General features: G+C 42.1%; 1 protein-coding gene across 6 annotated transcripts in view; it reads left to right on the forward strand.

Annotated features, from left to right (window-relative positions):
* The first annotated feature begins 440 nt into the window (after positions 1–440).
* FRAS1 (Fraser extracellular matrix complex subunit 1) overlaps positions 441–22,326 on the forward strand; it is a 465,636-nt gene continuing 443,750 nt past the window's right edge. For 2 of the 6 annotated variants that reach the window (XM_033857161.2, XM_073805374.1), the window contains exons 1-2: positions 455–1,473; positions 8,267–8,298. In XM_033857161.2, the coding sequence (XP_033713052.1) occupies positions 1,398–1,473; positions 8,267–8,298 (108 nt within the window). In that variant the 5' untranslated portion in view covers positions 455–1,397. Of the gene's footprint in view, positions 1,474–8,266; positions 8,299–22,326 lie in introns of all 6 variants that reach the window. The other 4 variants (XM_033857169.2, XM_033857168.2, XM_033857167.2 and 1 more) reach the window with 4 other exon arrangements.

Consider the following 22,326-nt stretch of genomic DNA (forward strand, 5'->3'; position numbering starts at 1 on the left):
CTCTCTTAGTGCAGCCGGAGTGGCGGGGTGTGTGTGTGGGGAGTAGCGCTGGGGTCCTTGAATGTGGGCATACCCCCTCCCAAGTGAGGGCTGTGGATCCGGTTCGCGGGTCCCTAGGCTGTGCAGGAGCCAGGACCACGCCATCTTCCCCTCCAGCCCTCCCTGGTGTGACCACTTTTGATTCCGCCCCAGACAAAGGCAATCTGAACTCCAGCAGAAAGAATAAGGGGATCAGGTTGCTCTCTCGGCCTCCCCTCACTCCCCCCTCCTCGCTTCTCCCCTTTCCACGTGACTCTCTGGAATCTTTTGCAAAAGCTCCGAGTCTCTGGGTCCATTTTCACCCGGAGCAAAGGAGAGAGGAAGGGTGGGGAGTGGGGGTGGGGGAGGCGGAGGAAGGCGGAGCGTGTGTCCTTTAAACGCTGGGTTCCAGAGGGGGGCCTTATTTTGTGCGTTTCCGGGCTCTCCGGTCGAGTGGCTTTAGTTCGGAAGTCCTTTCCAGGCTCTCTAGCATTTTCCTCGCTGCATTTAAAACCATGGCTCCTCCTCCGCTCCCGTAATCATACCTCGACCCAGCAGACCGGCTCGGGGTGCACGGGGCGGAGGTGGCCGCTGGCGCCGAGCGAGCCGCGCCCCGCAGCGCTCCTCGCCCGGGCCAGCGGCGGGGGCGGGAAAGTAGCGGCGGGGTCCCCGGCGCTGCCGCCCCCGGCTTCCCTCAGAAGCTTTCGCGGAGTCTGCGGCAGGGAGCGCAGCCCGCGGCGGCGGCGTGCGGCTGCGGCGCCGGCGAGTCCCACGAGCCGCCCGCAGCGCAGCACGAAGTTTCCCGCGAGCCGCCCCGGGTGGCTGAGGTCCGCCGAGCCGGGTGGCCCAGGCCAGAAGGAGGAGTGGGTGGGTCTTTTGGGGCTTCTGGCGACCCCCTCGGCCGACGCTGCGAGTGTCAAGCGAACTTTAGAAAGCTGCTGCCGAAGAACCTGCGCCGGGATCTCCACGGTTGGGGACCCGAGAGCGGGCGGGTCCGGCCTGCAGGAACTGCGGGGAGATCCAGTCGGCTGGTGACGGGCAACTTTCCGGCGAGCCTTAGCCGCGGGCCACTGCGCCCTGCCTCCTCTTTTATTCTCCCGAGCTCAGCGGACGTTGGCGCCCTGCTCTGCTGGAGAGCTACGCGCGCTCTCCGCCCGGCAGTGAGTGAATTGAATCCCTCCCCCTCCCCCCCGCCACGAGAGTGTCGCTCTCGCCCGTCCATCGCCTCATTTCCCCGGAGGTGACCGCCCGCTGCCCGCCGCCCGTCGCACCCCGCTCTCGGGGCGCCCAGCCTGGGGCGCCGAAGGCTGCGTTTTGGCTGAGAACTGGTTCTTGGATGCTGAAGGCTGGGCTTGCCCAGCTTGGGTGCAGAGGCGGCAATGAGTGTCTTCAAAGTGTGGCTCGGGGTGGCCCTGGCATTGGCGGAATTTGCAGTATTGCCTCATCATTCTGAAGGTGAGAGAGCGGTGCCGTGTGTGTGTGTGTGTGTGTGTGTGTGTGTGTGTGTGTGTGTGAGTGAGATCGTAATTTTTAAAAAGCTCAGCGGGTGTATGGCATTGTGGGTCAGATGGAAGTTTTTTGGGGGTGGGTGGGTGGCCGTGGAACTAGAGGGGGCTTTTTGTGAGAAGATTCCAACTCCTGATTGTTTTGTATGCAGATCACAAGCCCCACTCCCTTCTCCCTCTCTGCCCTGAGTGCATTTGGGTGGGTGGGTGGGTGGCCGACCGAGGTACCATCTCTGAAATTGGATTCTCTTTCTTCCCACTTCCCCGGTGCCCCCGAATGGAAAGCATCTACGTGGAGCGTAGGTGAGGAGTGAACAATTGCAATTACCTGTGTAAAAATACTTATGCTCCTATGAAAAATAAAATCCGGCACCTTAAAACCCCCTTCTCGCCCTCCCTCCTTCCCCCAATGAGTCTACCCGTAAAGTCCAATTAAGATTTTATAAGGTGGTTAGAGCTTGTTCTGGAAGTAGACAATTCAATCGCACTGCAAGAAACCTCCCCAGTACAGAGAGGCACGAGCCTGCCTCTTCCCCAGAAAAGAAGTGGTTAATAAGAGTTTAGCTCCGTTCTCTGACTTCGCCCCCTGCCTCCCAGTTTTCCTCCGAGGCTCCAACCTACGTGTAAAACCCTGGAGCTGGGGGTGAGAAAAAAGGAGATTGTGGGAGTTGTCGCCATGATAGCAAGAGCAATGTGAGCTCAGGCAAATAAATTAATCGATAAGGAAATCAAGAGTTTGGGGGTCCTAGGATGGCGGGCCCGGGGACGCGAGGCGGCGTGAGCTCCCACCTGCCTAGAGTCGCGAGGAAAGTCGCCTAGCGGGTGCTTAGGGAGGGGGAAGGGAGGCGGCGGGCTGAGGAAGGCGGCTTAATCTACCGCGCAGGGCTCTCGGCTTCCCCTCCCGGCTCCGTTCATTATTCATCCAGCTGCGGGAAGAAGAGTTTACCTGCCCCGCGGCAAATCAGAGCCGCAGCCGTGGCTGTCGCGGGCGCTGGGCGGGGCGCCTTCTCCGCTCGGGTGCGGACCCGGGCGTGGGACTGGGGGCAGCGGCAGCACCCGAAGAGGACACAGCCCTGCTCGGATCCACCTGCAGCCACCTGAGCAACGGCCTTTTCCTAGCTAGCTTCCCGGGAGAAAGTGACGGTGGCTTTGGAAACGCACGGCAGTGGGGACTTTCCCGTGGGTGGAGCGACCGCCAGCCCGCACCCTCCCGGGAATTATGTCAAGTGTGTATCATCCCCGGGAAGTGCAGGTCTGGGGCATGTGCAGCCTTTTTCAACCAGGGCATAACCTGTAGAACCGTGTCTTTTGTATGTGTGCGTGTGTATGCAAACTTAAAAGACAATAAAACGTATGGGGCTTAATTGTAGTAAAGCACATGGGAGAGTCAACCTAGGCCACCCAGATGTGAACTTGAGACAGAAAAATTACGTTTGCACTTGGTGGTGGCAGTTTCCTATTTAGGATCATGTTCCAGCAACGCGGAAAACGTGCTGTCCGTCCCCGATAGCTCACCAGGGGGCAGTTGGAATGATGTAAGAGATTTGCTTTTCAGAATCAAATCTCTTGAAATTACAAAAGCCATTATTACTAAGGGCCTGCAGGGTTCGCTCTTTGGAAGAGTGGTTGACAAAAAGGGCAAAGTTTAAAAACGTCCAAAGTCTTCTGATGGGGGAGGAGTGTAGGACGCGAGGGGCGCTATTCCTCCAAAGATTCTTTGGAAACTTTGCTTCTTATTCATCCCACCTTCAGAACATTCTAGAATCATCCCACAACTTGGATTCTTAGATATCTGAGAGTTTCCATCCAAGTCATAATGATGCTTATCTAATAATGAATGAATGAATGAATGAATATGGACATTTACTGAACACTGTACTATTTGCCTCGCACTATGCTAAACACTTTACATACTTTATCTCATTAAATTAATTAAATGATAACAGTCCTACGGCCAAAAACTCAGCTGTCATCTGATGAGTCCTTCGATTTGGTTCCGTCAGGGTTTTCTTTTTCTCTTAAAAATACGAGCATTAAGGTCAAGAATGGAGAGCTTAAGGATATTAGAGATTTCCTCAAGTTTTTATTATTAGCCTTGGAAGTGATTTTTAAAAGTGGAAAAGAAGCATTCACACGTGTGGGTCTCTTGATGCAACCTACTCTGTGATACTGTTGCTGTCCGGGCCATGGCAGAATTTGTTATTTTCTTCTCAATGCTCAGAGAGCATGTCATATATGTTTCTGGTGCACCAGTTAATAATTCTATAATTTTAGTTGATAAAGATACAATCTTCCTCACCTAACTGTGTGCTCGCAGAGGGCTTAGGATGGCCCCTGGTTATTATCCTTCCAACTCAGCTCCTGGTACACAATAGGTGCTAAAAAATTTTGGTCAGGTGAATGAGTGTTGCCAAATCACGTTTCAAATTAAGCTGAGACTGTTGCTGTGTGACCTTGAATGAACCACCTAACTTCTTTGGGCTGTGGTCTGTTATTCACCAAATGCAGAAGTTGGCTAGGTGATAGCTCTAAAATACTTCTGCTAATCATCCAGCATAGAAAAAAAAAAAAAAACGATCAGTATTTGATGCCTTCTTTTTGGTCAGTTGCATCTTTCTAGTTCTGAATTTTATTTTAATTATTAAAAGAAAAATGAAGGTTTACAAGCAGGTCATTGGCAGTGTTATTTTACATTTTCTTATATCGCCAAGCTGACAAACTACTGTGATTTGCGAACTTAATAAAATCAACAAGTCACAGAGAAACTTCTAGCAAATGTGGCTGCTTTGTGAATCAGATGTGTTTCTGGAGAAGTACATCTTGAGTTGTGTCGACCCGTGGAAATCCTGTGAAGTTACACTAGATAGAACATGTTGGCTGTGGATAAAGAGTCTTGAATTGGTTAAGAGAACTGAGTTCCAGTCTATGTCCATCACTCCCCATGTGACTTTAGCCAAGCTTACAATCTGCCAGTCTTTTTCCTTTAAATGCCATTAGCAGAATATACTGAAAAGGATCATTTGATAGACAGAGTGTTTTATTTATGGGTGGATCAGCATATTTGGTTCCACTCTTGGTAGAAGTGTTCCTTCTGTGTAGGATTCAGTGCTTAAAACTCAATGTTAAGGAAGGAAAGACATTGGATGGGAAAAAATAGCCTAGCTCTTCATTCTTTCATTCCACAAATCTTTATTGATAGCTTATATATCAGGTTATTAGGTTATGTCTGGTAGGGACATACAGACATCAAAAAAAAAATGCCTTCCCTCAGGGAGTTTGCATACCTGGAAATCATTAATATAGGTAAGGTAGCAGTAGGGACATGTAAACGTTGGTCCTTGGTGGGTTTCCCAATATCGAATAATTGCAACTCTGCATCTTTTGGCTTTTGCAACTACCAGCTAGTGGAAATAAAGGGTGTTGTATTGTCATAGGCTCTTATTTCCATCATATTGCATTTCTGTTCTCCTCTGGGGATTGGATCCTGGGTGTTACCCTCTGCAGATAAATCCTTTAGTGAGAGCATGGTCATCTGTATTCGCTGTTGTGGACTTGAGTGGTAATATTACTCAGTTTTACTCAGACATGAGTAGTCATAAAATACTGTCCACCACTTGCCTCAGGAGAGGAGAGGGGACTACCAACATGGCATAGTTAGAGTCGTGTGCCAAATCTTACACTAGTTCAGAAACAGTTGGCCCATTTTTGTTTTAACTACTCTATTAATTGATCTGACTCCTGGTTGGCAATAATCAGGACAGGAGCTGTCCTGTCAGTCCAGAAAAGGATTCTATTTTAACTATTCCACAGTGTACAAGCCATATGCTGAATTATAGCACAAAATAAAGCCTGAACATTTAACTACCAACTTGTGGCTGCTTGTTCCTAATGAGTCGTATTTTTGTGATACCATGCTGTCCAAACTTCTTCATATGTTATGGTCATGTGCCACTATTTCTTTGAACAAATGGGTCTGACATTTTGTGACTTCGATTTAACCTCTCAAATTTCCTCATGTTATCAGGTAGGGTTTCCATAGTGAATAGTTTCAGGATGTGAGTACTGGTGCAAATTATATCTCACATTTCCTCTGAAAACTTCAGATTTTATACACGTGTCTCATAATAGAGTACATTCTAATGTGCCAAAGGGCCTAAAAATGAATATGAAATGACATTTATTTAAATGAATATGGAGTGACATTTTGCCTATGTGACCTGCAAGAAAGGCGCCAACCACAGGAGGAAGGTCTCAAGATCTCAGCTTCCTTCATGGCACTATGTGATCCCTTCACCCTGCACAACTTTATGCACTTTCTCACAGGTGTCAGAACTTAAATTACCTGCCTTCTCAGCTGTATTCCATGCCCTGAAACTGGCAAAGTCTCTTATTTTTCCTGTTTTCCCTTGAAGAAGGCCTGTTTCTCCTTCTAGATCTTCATCATCAGTTAGAATTCCCCTTAAGCTGGAGTTTCAAGTTCAAATAAAGCCCAAATCGAAACTTCAGGTAGAGTTGCAATCATTCCAGTGCTCCTTAAGAAAAAAAGTGACGAGCGGAGAGAGTAACTTTGTTTTCCAAAGTATATGAGTTGATCGATTAGTGAAAAGGCAGAACCAGGAGCTGCACCTAGCACCCAATGCCAACAAACCTCCCAACTTAGTCTGCTGGTGGGTGTGAAGCTGGTGCCAGTGTGGGAGAAATATGCTTGCTTTGGAGGATTGCATCTGGCATTGGGTGGTGATGAATGTTTGATGGGACTGGGCATCACAGTAGAATGCTTTCTTTTTTTCTACAGGGAAGCAATGAGGGTTTGGAAGCTGTGTTAATGGAGACGCATTTCTGCAGCTGCCTTTCGGGTAGAGATGTTGTGTTTTAGGAAAGCCCTCAGAGGCCAAGGCTTATTTCTTTTAGAATTGTACATCCTAGAGCAATCCAAATTGAGTTGTTTCCCTTTTCTAATGATAGAATTTATCAGCAGTTGCACATAGTTTTGACTTGAGTTTCTAACAGATGTCTGGCTTAACCAGGTGTGTTTGTGATGCCACACTCAATGCTGCTTTATGTTTTCATGTTACTGTGATTTTATAACATCTGTCTACATTTCCAGAAATGGGTTTTGATATGAGTACTTGGATACATCTTAAGATACCTGATTCCTTTTGGAGCTTTGAAAGTTTACTGGCCTTTGGAGGGTAGTGCTGTGGAGGAGGGTAATAAAATTACTTGAGGATGGTTTTATCTAAAGGGTAAATTTTGTTTGTTTATTCTAAAGTTTAAATTTTGTTAAATTGTACCTGAGTGATCTTTATGTTTAACTTTTAAATGTGAGAAGTAATTAAATAAGTCCATTTACATAATTTAGGAATTGCATTGTGTTGATATATATTTGTGTACTTATATACGATTATTTTTTTATTATTTATTTTTTTGCGGTACGCGGGCCTCTCATTGTTGTGGCCTCTCCCGTTGCGGAGCACAGGCTCCGGACGCGCAGGCTCAGCGGCCATGGCTCACGGGCCCAGCCGCTCCGCGGCGTGTGGGATCTTCCCGGACCCGAGCACGAACCCGTGTCCCCTGCATCAGCAGGCGGACTCTCAACCGCTGCGCCACCAGGGGAGCCCACGATTATTTTATATATATCCATATCCACATGTCATATGATTATTTTATATATATCTATATCCATATATGTGTTTATATATATCTATATCTATCTCCTTTCTTATGATATACCATAGACGGAAATACTGTCTTTGGAACAGAATTTCTTAAAACTAAGTCAGGAAGAATTTTCCCCCAACATTTTATCTCAAGTTATTCTTATTTGAATTTCAAGGGCACAAAAAGTCATTTCAATAAATTTGCCCATGGAGATCTTTGATTCAAACCCCAAGTGTAAATAACCGTCTCCTTTTCTTTGAATACTGTTCTTAATTCCATTATTAGTAGATAAGGTAGACCAGTCCTTTCCTGAGAAGTTAATAGTTCTGAGACTTCACAAATGATCTGTTGGCATCCAAGCACTGTAGTAAAATGTGTCCTTCCCTCTTTGGACATTAAGTGTGGCACATTGTCAAGGTGTGCTCTGTCTTGGTGTGTGTATGCTATTTCAGTCTGCTTTGCAGCCTGTTTCTGAGCTAGTATCTGTTAGCACGCTGCCTACATGTTGATAGGTTAAATCAACACCTGCTGTGCTGTTTAAAAATTGGTTTAGAAAAAGCATAATTTTGTGGGCTGGAAAGCTCCGTGAAGGAGATGGGAGCAAGTTCAAGGAAATTGATTAGACCAAATGCATCTCCTGCAGGAAACAAAAATGAAAGCATTGGCATATGAAAGCATTACCATGGGATCCTAAGTTGGCCTCTTGGGTTGGACTGGAGAATTTGTGTAAGCAAAGAGTGGCAGAGAAGGCTGGATAAGTAAATTGGGACTGGATTAGGAAGGCTTTGCTGATTTGTCATATAGGAAAATACACCAGTGTATTTATAGCATGTCGTTATACATACATTTATTTTAAAATTCAAATAATGAGTTTTAATAATGCTTTCCCTCATGCATGTCCAAGAAATGTTGTTTTGGTGTATGGGATTATTTCCCCAGGGGCAGAATCCTCAAGCTTTGGAAAAAGCACAGTTTACTGATTATGATGCATGTAGATGCAGTTTTAGTGTACTTTGGCCAGGGCAGTGCCTATTGGTCTGTTATGCATCCCTTTTAATTCTTGTTTTGTTTTTTCCCCACAGGTGCTTGTGTCTATCAGGGTTCCTTGTTGGCGGTAGGTCATTCTTCATATATTTGGTTTATTTACTTTGCATGTAAAATGCTTGATTGAGGTTACTGAGTGAGTGAGGTGACCCTGTCGTTGTAAAATGTATTTAATTTCCTTTTCAGTTTGAGGATTATCCCTCATTCTGGCACAATCATGCTCAATTACTTAATACCTTTTCCAGAGTGAATTAGTTCCATTTGGATACTCAGGTATTGGAAGAGAAGTTCAAACACCCAACACCAATTTGCATTCCATGGCTGTCTTGTGAGTTCTTTCAATCAGAGAGAAAATTAGATCCCATTCTTTTGTCAGATATGAACTAGGGCACAATTTGTTTATCTTCCAAACAACTTGTTTGCTTCTTCCTTTGAACCCCCCCTCCAAAAAAATATACAATTATTGAATACAATATGGAGGATCCTGACTGTTGCTTTGAATTATACTTTTAAGTTTTGGTAACAAACAAATTAACATTTTATCTCTGATCCTTTGCCACGTAGAGGAGAATTGATTTTGAATTTAATGTCGGGATCACGTGGGGGAAAAGCTGATGCAAGATTCCTGCATTTCTTTTCATTAATAATGTACTATGGTGCATAACAGTGTGTTAAAAGCCAATCGAAAAGACCATCTACACTCCATCAACTCTAATAAGTGGTGTGACAAGTCATTCTTCACCACTTTTTTATTTTAGTTTAATAAAGGCTGTAATAAAAACAAAACTCAGATGGTTGGAAAGGGTTTGCTCATTTACATCCCAACCCGCTATTGACATGTGTGATACCAATATGTCAACTTGGATTGTCCTTGTGGTATTGAAATAGATGAGAAATATTTGAAAGATCTGAGAGTCTAGATAATTGTAGATGTTCACAGTAATATTCTTGAATCTGAACTTTATGTAATACAGTTACTGCTCTGGAGATTGATGTGTTTTTTCCTTCCTTATATTTTTCTGTTAAAGAATCAGGTGAAAGCCATTTTCCACTCTCTTTCCCATTCCATGCCCTTAAAAGCCTACTCTTCCTTCTGTTTATTCTTAAGACATTTTAGGAATCATTTTAAAATCAAGGTGCTATAAAATACATCATCAGTTTTGGGGAGCTGTAGTAGATATTATAGACAAGTTAGTTGTCTGTTTTAATACAAAGAAAATTGCTTATTGTATAGAGTCCTTGGTAACTTTTCAGGATCTTTTCATGGCTGTCGATCTACCTGATACATGCAGCAGATCAGTGAAATAGGCAGGTCATGTATTATTTTATACTCTCCCCCTTTTTAATGCAGAACCGAGGATGAGAGAGAGAGAGGTTTGCTAAAGGTAATTGACCGTTAAGGGGTGGACCAGAACAAAACAACCTGTCTTCTTTCTGTTGTTCTCCTGAATCTGAAGAAAGTGGCTAGACTACCTTCTATGTTTGACGCGGCAGCATGGTATTGTACATTTGAATACGAAAGCATCAGGTATGGGAAGAGGTCAGTTTGGTTTGATCAAGTTAAAGGAGTGGGGGCACTAGCACACTCCTGACCCCTCTAGTTGCCTTCTTTGCTTACCAAGACTCTGTTATGTTTGTTCCTACACCTCCTCTAGCCTGATGTACTTGTGATTGTGGTTATGCAACTCAGGCAGAAAGACAATACATTTACTACAATAATAAAGATTATTATTGAACAAATATTTACTGAGTGACAACTCGGGACCTGCTATTCTAGGCACTGGGGATGCATCAGTGAACAAAGAGGCACAATCCTTGCCTTCATGAAGCTCGAATTCTAATGAATAAAATATTTAGAATGTCAGATTCGTGCTAAGGAGGAAAACCGTATGGGTGTGGGGAGATAGAAAAGGCTGAATAGGGGACAAGGGTGGCCTCTTGAAATAAGGGGATAGGGAAGGGCTCCCTGAGAAAGTAAGGTGACATTTGAAGAAAGACCTGAAGGGCACTATAGGAGCTTGCCCCTTGGATATCCAGGGAAAGAGCATTCCACAGGGAGTGTAAAGTCTGAAGTGGAAGCTTGCTTGGCCGTTTGAAGAAGTACTTGGAGGTCACTGGCTGCAGCACGTGGTCCAGGGGGAGGATGGCAGGAGATGAGGCCAGAGAGGTAGGCAGTGACAGAGCAGCGTGTCCTTCTGTGGACTTTAGCTTGTCCTTTCAATCAGGTGGGTGAGCCACTGGAGGAGCTAGAGCAGAAGAATGACAAAACCTGACTTATAGTTTAATTAAGCTGCTGAAATGGGAATATGAAAAGAAATAGCATTTGTTTCTAGGGAAACTATGTTGAATACTTTAAAAAAAGACTCTGTAGAGGTGAGTCACTGAAAATTTGCTGTCAAATTAAGTATGAGAGAAACAACTATAAAAGATTGGGGGAAAAGCACAAAAGTCCAGAGAGATTCTGCGTTCGGATTTAGTTGCAACCTCTTGAAGTTCTCTTTCTATTTTAAGGAACTTCAAACTGGAATGGGGATGATGCATTGTGGCCGTAGCTAATTGTATGAATAATTCATTGCTGCTCTCTTGCCACATGGCCTGGTCTTGAAGAAAAGCACTGCACCTGCATCAATGAAATTGAATGAATGTGCATTTATGTATTTTGAATTAAAATACAAAGCTTAAGGACATTTATATACTGTTCTAGGATTCTCTGATTAAACAACTCCTTGGGTGAGAGGATTTCTATGGTAAGAGGCATCACAGCCAGGGGCTGGCTTTGAGGATAGTGGCATGGTGTCCCAGCCCCAAACCCTGTAAATTCTACCCACGTGCATTGTAGAGCTGGGAGTAACTTTGGAGGTCATGTAGTCCAGACTCTCCATTTTATAGGTGGGGAGAGTGAGGCAGGGATTGAAGTTCTTGTGCTTCCTTCATTACTCAGGTGAGTAACCAAAAGTGGAAAGTGGGTCTGGTTGAAAATGGCAAAGCACCAGCTTCACCCAGAATTCCATGAAACATACCAAGCAAATGAGAACACAGATCTAAGCTCTGGCTACTAGTTGCTAACTCTCAACCTGTCTTGTGAGGATTCCTTCCACTGATGCCTTTTCCATCTCATCACTTGTTGCCTGGGAAGCTGCCAGATAGAGTGGTTCATTCAGGACCTCTGTAGTCTGACAGACCTTTAAAAAAAATTTTTTTTAATTGAACTATAGTTGATTTACGATGTTGTGTTATATAGCACAACTATATAGCTAGATGTATAGCAAAGTGATTCCGTTATACATATATTTATATATATATATTCTTTTTCAGATACTTTTCCATTATAGGTTAATACAAGATATTGAATATAGTTCCCTATGCAATATGGTAGTTCCTTGTTGTTTATCTATTTTATATATAGTAGTGTGTATCTGTTAATCCCAAACTCCTAGTTTATCCCTCCCCCTTTGATAACCATAAGTTTGTTTTATATGTCTGAGTCTGTTTCTGCTTTGTAAATAAGTTCATTTACATCATTTTTTTAGATTCCACATATAAATGATACCATATGATACTTATCTTTCTCTCTTTGACTTACTTTGCTTAGTATGATAACCTCTAGGTCCATCTATGTTGCTGCAAATGGCATTATTTCATTCTTTTTTATGGCTGAGTAGTAGTCCATTGTGTATATGTACCACATCTTCTTTAGCCATTCCTCTGTCGGTGGACATTTAGGTTGCGTCCATGTCTTGACTATTGTAAACAGTGCTGCTATGAACACTGGGGTGCGTGTATCTTTTCATATTAGGGTTTTTGCCGACAGACCTTGTTCTGCTTCTTCCTCATCTGCTACAAACCAGCTCTGTGACCAAGTTACAGAACCTTCCTGAATCTCTGTCACCTCCTATGTGAAATGGGGATAAATAGAGCCTCTCCTGAAGGGTTTTTGTAGAGTAAAGGAGATAATGTGGGGAAGACACCCAGACACAGTGCCTGGTATGTGCTTTTCTGCAATAACAAAATTCCTCTTTACCAGCCAAGAAGGACAAGAGGAAGGAACTGTTACTCGGCACCTGCTACGTATTTCATACTCTCAACAATCCCAGGAAATAGGTGTTGTCTTTACAGATCAGGAACCTGAGACTAAGAAACTCTAAGTCACTTGTTCAAAAATCACACAGCTAGTCAGTGCTAGAGGAAGAGGGCGTTGCAACCTGGGTCTGACTTTAAAGCCATTCCACCGAGCATACCGTTTCTCGCAGCCAAGCCAGTCTGCTTGTTGTCTCTGAACACAGCTAGCTTATTTTACCATCAGCCATATGTGCCCACCCCCTCCCTGCTGCACCTGTCACGCAGTTGTCTCTGCCAGCCTCTGTCCCGACCTCCTGCAAGAGCCAGCTGTCCCTGGCTCACCCCTTCCCATTTAGCTGAGGCTCTCCCACACTAGTGTGTGCTAAATTCACCACACGAAGCAAGGAAGGTTTAGGGGTTATTCCATCTTAACATATAGTACATGCTCTATTATATATATGTACCCACACAAATCCCCAGCAATGTGCTGTGTTTCCCAACTTCTGACACCTCTGTGGACTCGTGGAGACACTCTGGGGTCATTGGGTTCTAAGCCCCATGTAGCCGTCTCTCAGTTATGTACTGACTTTGTCTGTCTCTCTTCTTTCTTTAACACTGTCTTCCCTCCTTTCTCTTCTTTCCATTCCTCAGGTCAGAAAATACCCAGGAAGGTCCCCTACCTTTAGAAACACTGCATAGTCTATTTTGGGGTGTGTTTCTTCCTCCACAATATCACTGCACCCCTGGGCTCTCAGGACTTTCTCCAAAGTCAGCCACAGTGGAAGAGAGAGTGACTGGGTTAAATCAGGAGTCCCTCAGAGGGAAGCTACCTACTTTATATGTTTAACTGTGACAGGGGCATCAAGTGTGAGGAGGAAAACAGATTTTTTATTTCAAAGTTTTCACCTATCTCCTGTCCTTTTCTGTCAATATTGAGTAAAAAGAATTTCACTTTCCTTTGGCCTCACCACAAGCAAACATCTCCTTTATAGGTTCTTCCTGGGGGTGGATGGTTGAACTCTTCAGTTTTTTTTTTTTTTTTTTTTTGCGGTACGTGGGCCTCTCACCGCTGTGGCCTCTCCCATCGCGGAGCACAGGCTCCGGACGCACAGGCCCAGCGGCCACGGCTCACGGGCCCAGCCGCTCTGCGGCATGTGGGATCCTCCCGGACCGGGGCACGAACCTGTGTCCCCTGCATCAGTAGGCGGACTCTCAACCACTGCGCCACCAGGGGAAGCCCTCTTCAGTTTTTATATCTGTAAAATGGAGATGAATGATTTACTTCACAGGGTTGTTCTGAAGGTTAAAAGAGACCAGCAGGAAGCGCTTAGCTTGTGACCTACCATAAAGGTCAGCTGCTATTACTGTTGCTGTAAAGCAGTTACACTTAACAAAGGTGGACACAGCCTCTCTTCTTCCCCAGATCAAAAGTGTTGAGTGTTGGCATTTTCCTACTTGGAATACTTTTCCTCACAAATGCTGACAAAGTGCATCACGAGGGACTAACTTTTAGCACATTTGAAAGGAAGAAAAAGTTCTCAAGAAGAATTAAAATTGTGGAGTGTTTACTATATACAGTATAACACAGTGGAAAGACCCAGGCTCTGGAGTTTAAATCTGGTTCTGCTACATACTTGCTGTGTGGCCTCAGATATGAGACTTTAAACAGCCAAGTCTCAATTTCATTGTCTGTATAATAATATACCTCATAGGGTCGGTGTGAGGATTACCTGAGAGTATGCTTGTGAAAGAACCCAGAACTGTGCTTGGCAAGGAAGAGACACATCACCTAGGTGGCAACGACATGTCGGAGTGGAAATGACTGCGTGGTAGAAGCCAGGGAGTCTTGGTTCGGGTTTTGGCTCTGTAATTACTAGCCGTGTAGTACTGAGTAAGTCACTTGAATGAAATGAGGTCTCAGTTTCTAAATTCGTAAAATGAGAGAGTTAGATTAGATCCTCTCCGAGATTCCTTAGCCCAGGGTCATCCAGTGGAACGCGCTGTGCTCATGGAAATGTTCCAGAGCTGCATCGTCCTGTGTGGTGGCCACAAGCCACATGTAGCTGTTGAGCACTTGAAGTGTGGCTAGCGACACTGAGGAACTGGATTTTAAGTTTTGCTTAATGCTAATTAAAATTTATAGCCTCACGTGGGTCGAGGCTACTGTATCAGACTGTGCAGCTTTAGAACTTTAAAATTCTTAACTTACTCTAGTACGTAAGCCTGAATTTTAGTCTCATGGATGGCTCTCACCCTGGGTAAAGGTTCACTGTTGTGTTGTTAGCAGTTTGAGGAAGGTCACCAAAAATTTGTTAGAGCACCTGAGTTTGCTCTTTGTTTGTTTATATAATATTGTTTTATACATATATGTATATAATTATTACAACACTACTCTTCCCATATTGCTCGATACGTTTTCTTGAATAAAAGAAAAGGGGTGGAGTTACAGCTGAGCCCTCACCTGCAATTAATCCTACATATTCTACTAAATCTTTCCCCAGCTTTATTGAGGTATAATTGATAAATAAAAATTGTATATATTTAAGACGTACAACTTGATGATTTGGTGTGTGTATACGTTGTGAAATAATCACCATCAAACTAATAAACATATCCATCAACTCAGTCACTCCTTTCTCACTTCCTTCCTCCCTCCCTCCCTTCTTTCCTTCCTCCGTTCCTTCCTCCCTTCCTTCCTTCCATAGTGAGAACACTTAAGATCTACCCTCTTAGCAACTTTCAAGTATATAATATAGTATTGTTAATTATAGTTTCATTGTTATACATTAGATCTCCAGAACTTGGTCATCTTGCACAAGTGAAACCTTGTACCCCTTGACTAAACTCTTCCCGTTTTCTCTTCCCCACACCCCCTGCCAGCCATTCTTCTTTCTGCTCTATGAGGGTAACTATCTTAGATTCCACATGTAAGTGAGATCGTGCCATATTTGTCTTTCTCCATCTGGCTTATTTCACTTAGCATAGTGTCCTTCAGGTGCACTTATGTGGCTGCAAACGGCCGGATTTCATTCATGTTTAAGGCTGAGTAATATTCCATTATGTGTATCGCATTTTCTTTATCCATTCTTCTGTTGATGAGTATTTGGGTTGTTTCCACATCTTGGTTATTGGGAATAATGCTGAGAGGAACATGGGAATGCAGATATCTCTTCAAGATCCTGATTTCATTTTTTTTTTTGGACTTAATGCCCAGAAGTGGGATTTCTGGGTCATAAAGTAGTTCTACTTTTAATTTTTTTGAGGCACCTCCATGCTGTTTTCCATAATGGTTACACTAATTTACATTTTCACCAACGGTGTACAAGAGTTCCCTTTCTCCACATCCTTTCCAATACTTGTTACCTTTTGTCATTTTGTAATAGCCCGCTTAACAGGTTTGAGGTAATATTTCACTGTGATTTTAATTTACTTCTATTAAAGATTTTACAAAATATTTTTGGTGTTTTGTCAAAGTCTGATATATTCGTGGGAGTGTTACCCACTGTATATTGTGGTGGGAGAAATTGAGAACTTCTGGTCTAATCCGTAAGCCTTGTTGATTAGGGTTAAGGAGGATTAAAGAAGGCAAGCAGAGCTCTTCAGTGCTAGCGTCCTTTTAAAAAATTGATGTGCTATAGCATTCTTTTATTTGAAACTGTAACACAAGAGATGTAGCCCATAGAAATGAAAATGTCTCAGACTTGTGTTCGTGCTCAAGAAATTTTATGGAGAAGAGAAATGAAGAGAATTTGGAGGCTTTCCCTATTAAGTGCTCAAAGCCCCCCAAACACTTAGTAAATCTTGGTCAGCGACCGCTATTAAACAACCTGAACTTCTCAGCAGTGGGGGGAATGCTTGGCATCTTGTGGATATACTCAGAAGGGAAACAATAAAGTCAGCCATTCCTTAATTTCCCTTCAGAGCACTATTGGGTATTGTAGGATATCACTGTTCTTCATTATAGTTTAACAAGAATTCATCATTTTTTCAGCCTCTTCATTTATTTTTAAACACTGAGTAATATGCCTTTAAGTGGGAGAGACTACTCTTTATTAAAATATAATTATTCTGGGGTAAAAACATTTTTTTTTTACCGAAAATCAGCACATCATCACTCTGCTAGGTGCTGGAATAAGGTTTGAGAAGTAATGAGCTTCCTTTAACTAGAGATATTCAAGCGGAGACTGGGAAGTCTGTATCATAAATGAGATAGTGGTGGCTTGGTCTAAATGACTTACAAAGCCTTTCTAACTTGGGTTCTGACCTGCGTGAATTGAAGATTAGAGCTGTGTGTTGCTGCCTTATGGAAGCCCTTGTGGCAGGGGTGGAGTGGTGGTGAGAAAGTCTCCTGACCCCAGAGGTGTACAATGAAGGGTTTCTCCCCTGCGTTCCTTCAAATGGACTGATTTTGTACCCTTGGGTACCAGGCAGTGAGAATTGGGCTCTAGGTGCCTCAGATGATTCTTTTTTTCTTTACTGGGCTTTTATAAATCGTCCACCATAATCAGATGTGGTAGTTTCCTCTTTGGAAATTCATATCTTCGGAGCATAGTTGTGTGAGAGGAATAGTACAAGAGATTTTGTGCTTTTATTGATGAGCAATCCATATGCATTTTCATTCTTGTTCATATTCTTGTGGTAGGAACAGATGTTTTAAGTTAACAAACACATTTCTTTTTTTTTTTTTTTCGGTACTTGGGCCTCTCACTGTTGTGGCCTCTCCCCTTGCGGAGCACAGGCTCCGGACGCGCAGGCCCGGCAGCCATGGCTCACGGGCCCAGCCGCTCCGCGGCACGTGGGATCCTCCCGGACCGGGACACGAACCCGTGTCCCCCGCATTGGCAGGCAGACTCTCAACCACTGCGCCGCCAGGGAAGCCCACAAACACATTTCTTATGCTTTGTTTTGAATTTAGAAGATGCAGCTGAGCTTGGCAGCCATATTACTTTGTTCAAAAGATGGTAGCATGATCATATATTTCAATTTTCTGATCAGACCATACATTCCCCACACTTTTTTTTTTTTAAAGTTTGTGTCATTTTTGCTCCAATTGCCTTACAACCTAGTACCTCATTTTGTTTTTTTGGTCTTCATTTGTCTGTTTATAACTACAAAAATACATGTTTATTTTATACCTTGTACATTTATATATGCATATATATATATATATATATATATATATATATATATCCTAGAAAAGAACTGTCACTCATTTCTAACACCTTATGGTGTTATCTCAGTTACTTTTTAAAGCCCTCTGCTTACTAAGGGAAAAGATGATACATAAATATCAAATGACAATTGTGAGTTAAGCAAGCTTATGTTTTCTTGGAGTTTGAGTGGCAAATATCTAAAGAAAATTTGGCTTTGAAAATCTCATATGGATGGCATTCTGCTTGTGTGACAAAAAGGGACACAAATATAAAATCTGCACAAAATAATTTTTAAAAATCTGAGCAGTTTTATGTAAAATAAGTACGTATCCTCTGGTATGCCAGCTAGATTCTTTTCAGCAATGATTTCTTAGTTTCCCTGAGTTTATAAAATAAATGGAAGGAAGAAGGAAAGGGAAAAGCTTTCACAGTAAGAAACAGTTTCTTGTTAGTACCCAGGAGGTGCTTGAGTTTGGGCCATGACCTGTGAGTTCTTCCCTGACAGCTCCCAAGATTGGTTATTTATTAAATTTATGTCATTCCTTTCTTCCAAAGGCAAATTGCATGGGTGTGGGATGGGCTGGGGAGAGGAGGGTGTCTACATGGGAGAGCAGATTTCATAGTTCCTTGTACCTTACATTCCTGAAATGGTTTTGTAATCGTGAGCAGGAGAGAATTATTAACAGAGATACGTATTCTTTGGTGCTCTTACTGTACTTAGTTTCCCTCTAAGCCAGAGGGAACTTGGTCTAAGAGTTGAGAGAACAGAAACAAAAGAAACTCTAACCTGAAATTAGTGGCTTAGAAGAACCCTCTCCCTCTCGTATTTGCCATTGGTATATGTAGTAATAGTGGTCCACCTGGATCGTAGATATTTATTGATCAACTTCCATGTGCTAAAAGATATGAGTTACAGACCCTGGGGTGCCTACCCAACAGCCCCCTTTCTCCTTTTCTCTGCTGGCAAAGTCCTAATTTTTTCTTCCAGTTCCCACCCCTTGCCCACATGACTTGTGTAACTCCTAGCTGCAAGCTAGTTAGGAAGTTTATATTCCCTTGCCAAGATTGGCTTAGGAGTGAGTATATGACCTAGTTGTGGCCAATGAGTTATGCAGGGAAGTTTTGGGTGCTTGAAAGAACCCTATAAAGAACACCTCTTTCCCTCCAGTTCTGAAACAAAGAATAGAAGTAAAAATCACCTTTTAAGTTTTTTAATCAGTGAAGCTAACGTGGAGGATATAGCTTTAATTCTCTTAGCCAGATAGGCTTATTGATTCTGAACCCACACCATCCAGCCGACTAGGCGTCACAGACAGAGATTTACAGAGGCAGCTTTCCCATGCAGAAGGGCTGCTCAGGTGAGAATTATTGCCTGAAGAAGCAAAGGAAAACTTATGCTATTGGTTGAAAGGCTTCTTCCTAGAAGAGGAAGGAAGACACAACTGAGTTAAGCAGGCCCAGTTACCCTTAAATTTGCTAGTTAGAGAACTTGTGCCACCTTCCCAGGGAAAAGAAAGCCCTGGAAGTATATGTTGATATCCCTTCACAAGAAGGAAACCTCAGGAGAAAGAAGAATTCTTTATTAATGAGAGATTTTATTTTATAATTATTATTTTAAACTTCTGTTTTTGGAGGGGGTTTGGGTTTTTAAATTTTATTGATTGATTGATTGATTAAAGTATAGTTGATTTACCATATATTAGTTTCAAGTGTACAGCATAGTGATTTAACATTTTTATAGCTTATACTCCATTTAAAGTAATTACAAAATAATGGCTATATTTCCTTGTGCTGTACAATATATCCTTGTTGCTTGTCTGTTTTATGCATAGTAGTTTATATCTCTTAATCTCATATCCCTATCTTGCCCCTACCCCTTCCTCCCCAATGGTATCCACCAGTTTGTTTTCTATATCTGTGAGACTGTTTCTGTTTTGTTATATACATTCATTTGTTATATTTTTAAGATTCCACATATAAGTGATAATGTACAGTATTTGTCTTTCTCCGTCTGACATTTCACTAAGCATAATACTCTCTAGGACCATCCATGTTATTGCAAATGGCAGAATTCCATTCTTTTTATGGCTGAGTAATATTCCATTGTATACACATTTACCACATCTTTATCCATTCATCTGTTGATGAACATTTGGGTTGCTTCCGTATCTTGGCTGTTGTAAAAATAATACTGCTATGAACATTGGGGTGCATGTATCTTTTTGAATTAATGTTTTCTTTTTTTTTTTAAATGTATACCCAGGAGTGGAATTGCTGGATCATATGGTAGTTCTAGTTTTAGTTTTTCTGAAGAACCTTCATACTGTTTTCCACAGTGGCTACACCAATTTATTGTACATTCCCACCAACAGTGTACAAGGGTTCCCTTTTCTCCACATCCTTGCCAACATTTATTTGTTGACTTTTTGATGATAGCCATCTGACAGGTGTGAGATGATAGCTCATTGTGGTTTTGATTTGTATTTCTCTAACAATTAGTGATGTTGAGCATCTTTTCATGTGCCTGTTAGCCATCTGCGTATCTTCTTTGGAAAAATGTCTGTTCAGATCTTTTGCCCATTTTTAAATCCAGGTTTTTTTTTGTTGTTGTGTTGTGTGAGCTGTGTATATGCTTTGGATATTAGCCCCTTATGGATGGATCATATCATTTGCAAATATTTTCTCCCATATTAATGGGAGATTTTCAAACTTAGTCTTTGAACATTGGCATGTGAAGATGTGATCCCTGGAGCTCCTGCAACAGTTTTGCAGCCATTGGACTACCTATCCAGCACACAGATGGAGGAAAATGATGGAAAGCGTTTGGTTTCCTGAAGAGTTTGGTTGTTGATCTGATGAATTGAGCAGCACAGGAACTGATCTTCCTGGGGAATTGTTATATGAGTTAAGAAATTCCCTCATTGTTTAAGCCAGTATAAGTAGGATTTCATGTTACTGTGGCTACAAACACTCTAACCAACACCCTACAGTCAAATAATGAACTAAGTTGAAAGCACTTTGGGATAAGTGTCATTGTAGTGTGCAGCAGCGTAGCTAAGGGTGTGAACTCTAGATTCAGACTTCCTAAGTCTGAGTCTGAGCTCTTCACTGTTGTTCGACCGACCTTGGGCTACTTACTTCGTCTTTAAAATGGCGATTTTTTAAAAATTAATTTTTATTGGAGTAAAGTTGATTTACAATGTTGTGTTAGTTTCAGGTGTACAGCAAAGTGAATCAGTTATACATATATCCACTCCTCCTTAGATTCTTTTCCCATATAGGTCATTACAGAGTATTGAGTAGGGTTCCCTGTGCTATACAGTAGGTTCGTGTTAGTTATCTGTTTTATACATAGCAGTGTGTATATGTCAATCCCAATCTCCCAGTTTATCCCACCCCTCCTTCCCCCTTGGTAACCATAAGTTTGTTTTCTACGTCTGTGATAGTAGTTGTGCATGTATTACAGAACTGTTGTAAAGATAAATGAGATAACACCTGAAAGTACGTGGGGTTTCATGTGTAAGTACGCACTAGTAGGTAATAAGTATGTTCTAGCTGTTGAGAATACTGTTATTCATGGAGGAAGTCACTTCTGATCTTGCCCTTAAAATATGGGTCAGTTTAGAACAGGAAGAGATGAGGGAAGGGCTCTTTAGATAGAGGATCAGTGTGAGTAAAAGCGTAAGTGGCAAAGGCAGTCCAGTTTGATTAAAGTGTGAGAAGTGATGGGATAAAACACTGAGAAGGGATTTTTAAACTCCAGCTCACATAGGGCCTGGAATAGACATGTGAATTACATTCTGTAGACCATGGGGACCCTTTGAAATGGAAATCATTTGCTCTTGAATTCTAACTCTGTCGCTACAAATTGATTAGCGTGTAGTCGCTCTGTAGAGCTTTGGAGAGGGTGGCTCCATGTAACCGATCATCACTGCTGGAAAAAAAAAAATCAGTGTGCAGACATACTCCAACAGTGAGTTATTAGTTCAGCAAAAACAGGTTCATCTTGGATTATGTCAAGTGAAACTCCCTATTAATAGGCATTAATCCACTCCTTTAATATTGATGTTCATAATGATTTCCCCTGAGGTCGTGATGGAATCTTTGTCCTTCCTCTTTAGTCGGCATTTCTTTTTTCTACTTTACAACTTGCAAAGATTAAATTATGTTCTGGGTAGCATTAAGATAAATAAAGAACATTTTATTGTATTAAATTTTTTTGAATGGAAACCTTATTTTATTTATCCTACCCCAGATTTTGAAGAGTATAATTTTTCTCCTGTGCTGGACAACAGAACTTACTGTCTTTTGTTTGATTTTAGAATTTTATCAGAGTTATCATTCCTACATTTAAAATATGTTTTTTAAAAGAAAGATCAACTGTGATAAGATACTTTAAGGAATAGTAGGACCTTTGGAAAAATATGAACTGCTAGAAAAGATTCTTAAGAGTTTGACTTAGGAGGAGAAGAGAGGGAGATTTTATGGGAATAAGATAAGTGCTTATGAAAAGGAGAGAAACTCATATTTCTTTACTAGAATGAATTAAGCTGTTGAAGAAAAAACATCTTTTTACATTTCTTACTCTGTTTCACTGATGATTTGGAGGAAAAACCGCAATGATAACAGGCAGGAGATAAATATAAAGCATAATAAAAGAAATTCTGCGAGCGTCAAGGCGTGTGTATTCCTGCGAGGTGTTTTTATGCAAACTTATTAAGGTCAAGGATACTTAGTAAGCAAGATTGTATCTTGAAAACTAAGAATTCTATTTTTTGTACTATAAATAATTGAGTTAAGAAGAAAACAATTAAAGAGGATAAATATTAATGTTTTTTTAAAAACCAAACCACAAAACCCAGAATATTATACCAACTTTTGAGAAT

This window comes from Tursiops truncatus, chromosome 5 (assembly GCF_011762595.2).
Source record: "Tursiops truncatus isolate mTurTru1 chromosome 5, mTurTru1.mat.Y, whole genome shotgun sequence".
NCBI classification, from domain to species: Eukaryota; Metazoa; Chordata; class Mammalia; order Artiodactyla; family Delphinidae; genus Tursiops; species Tursiops truncatus.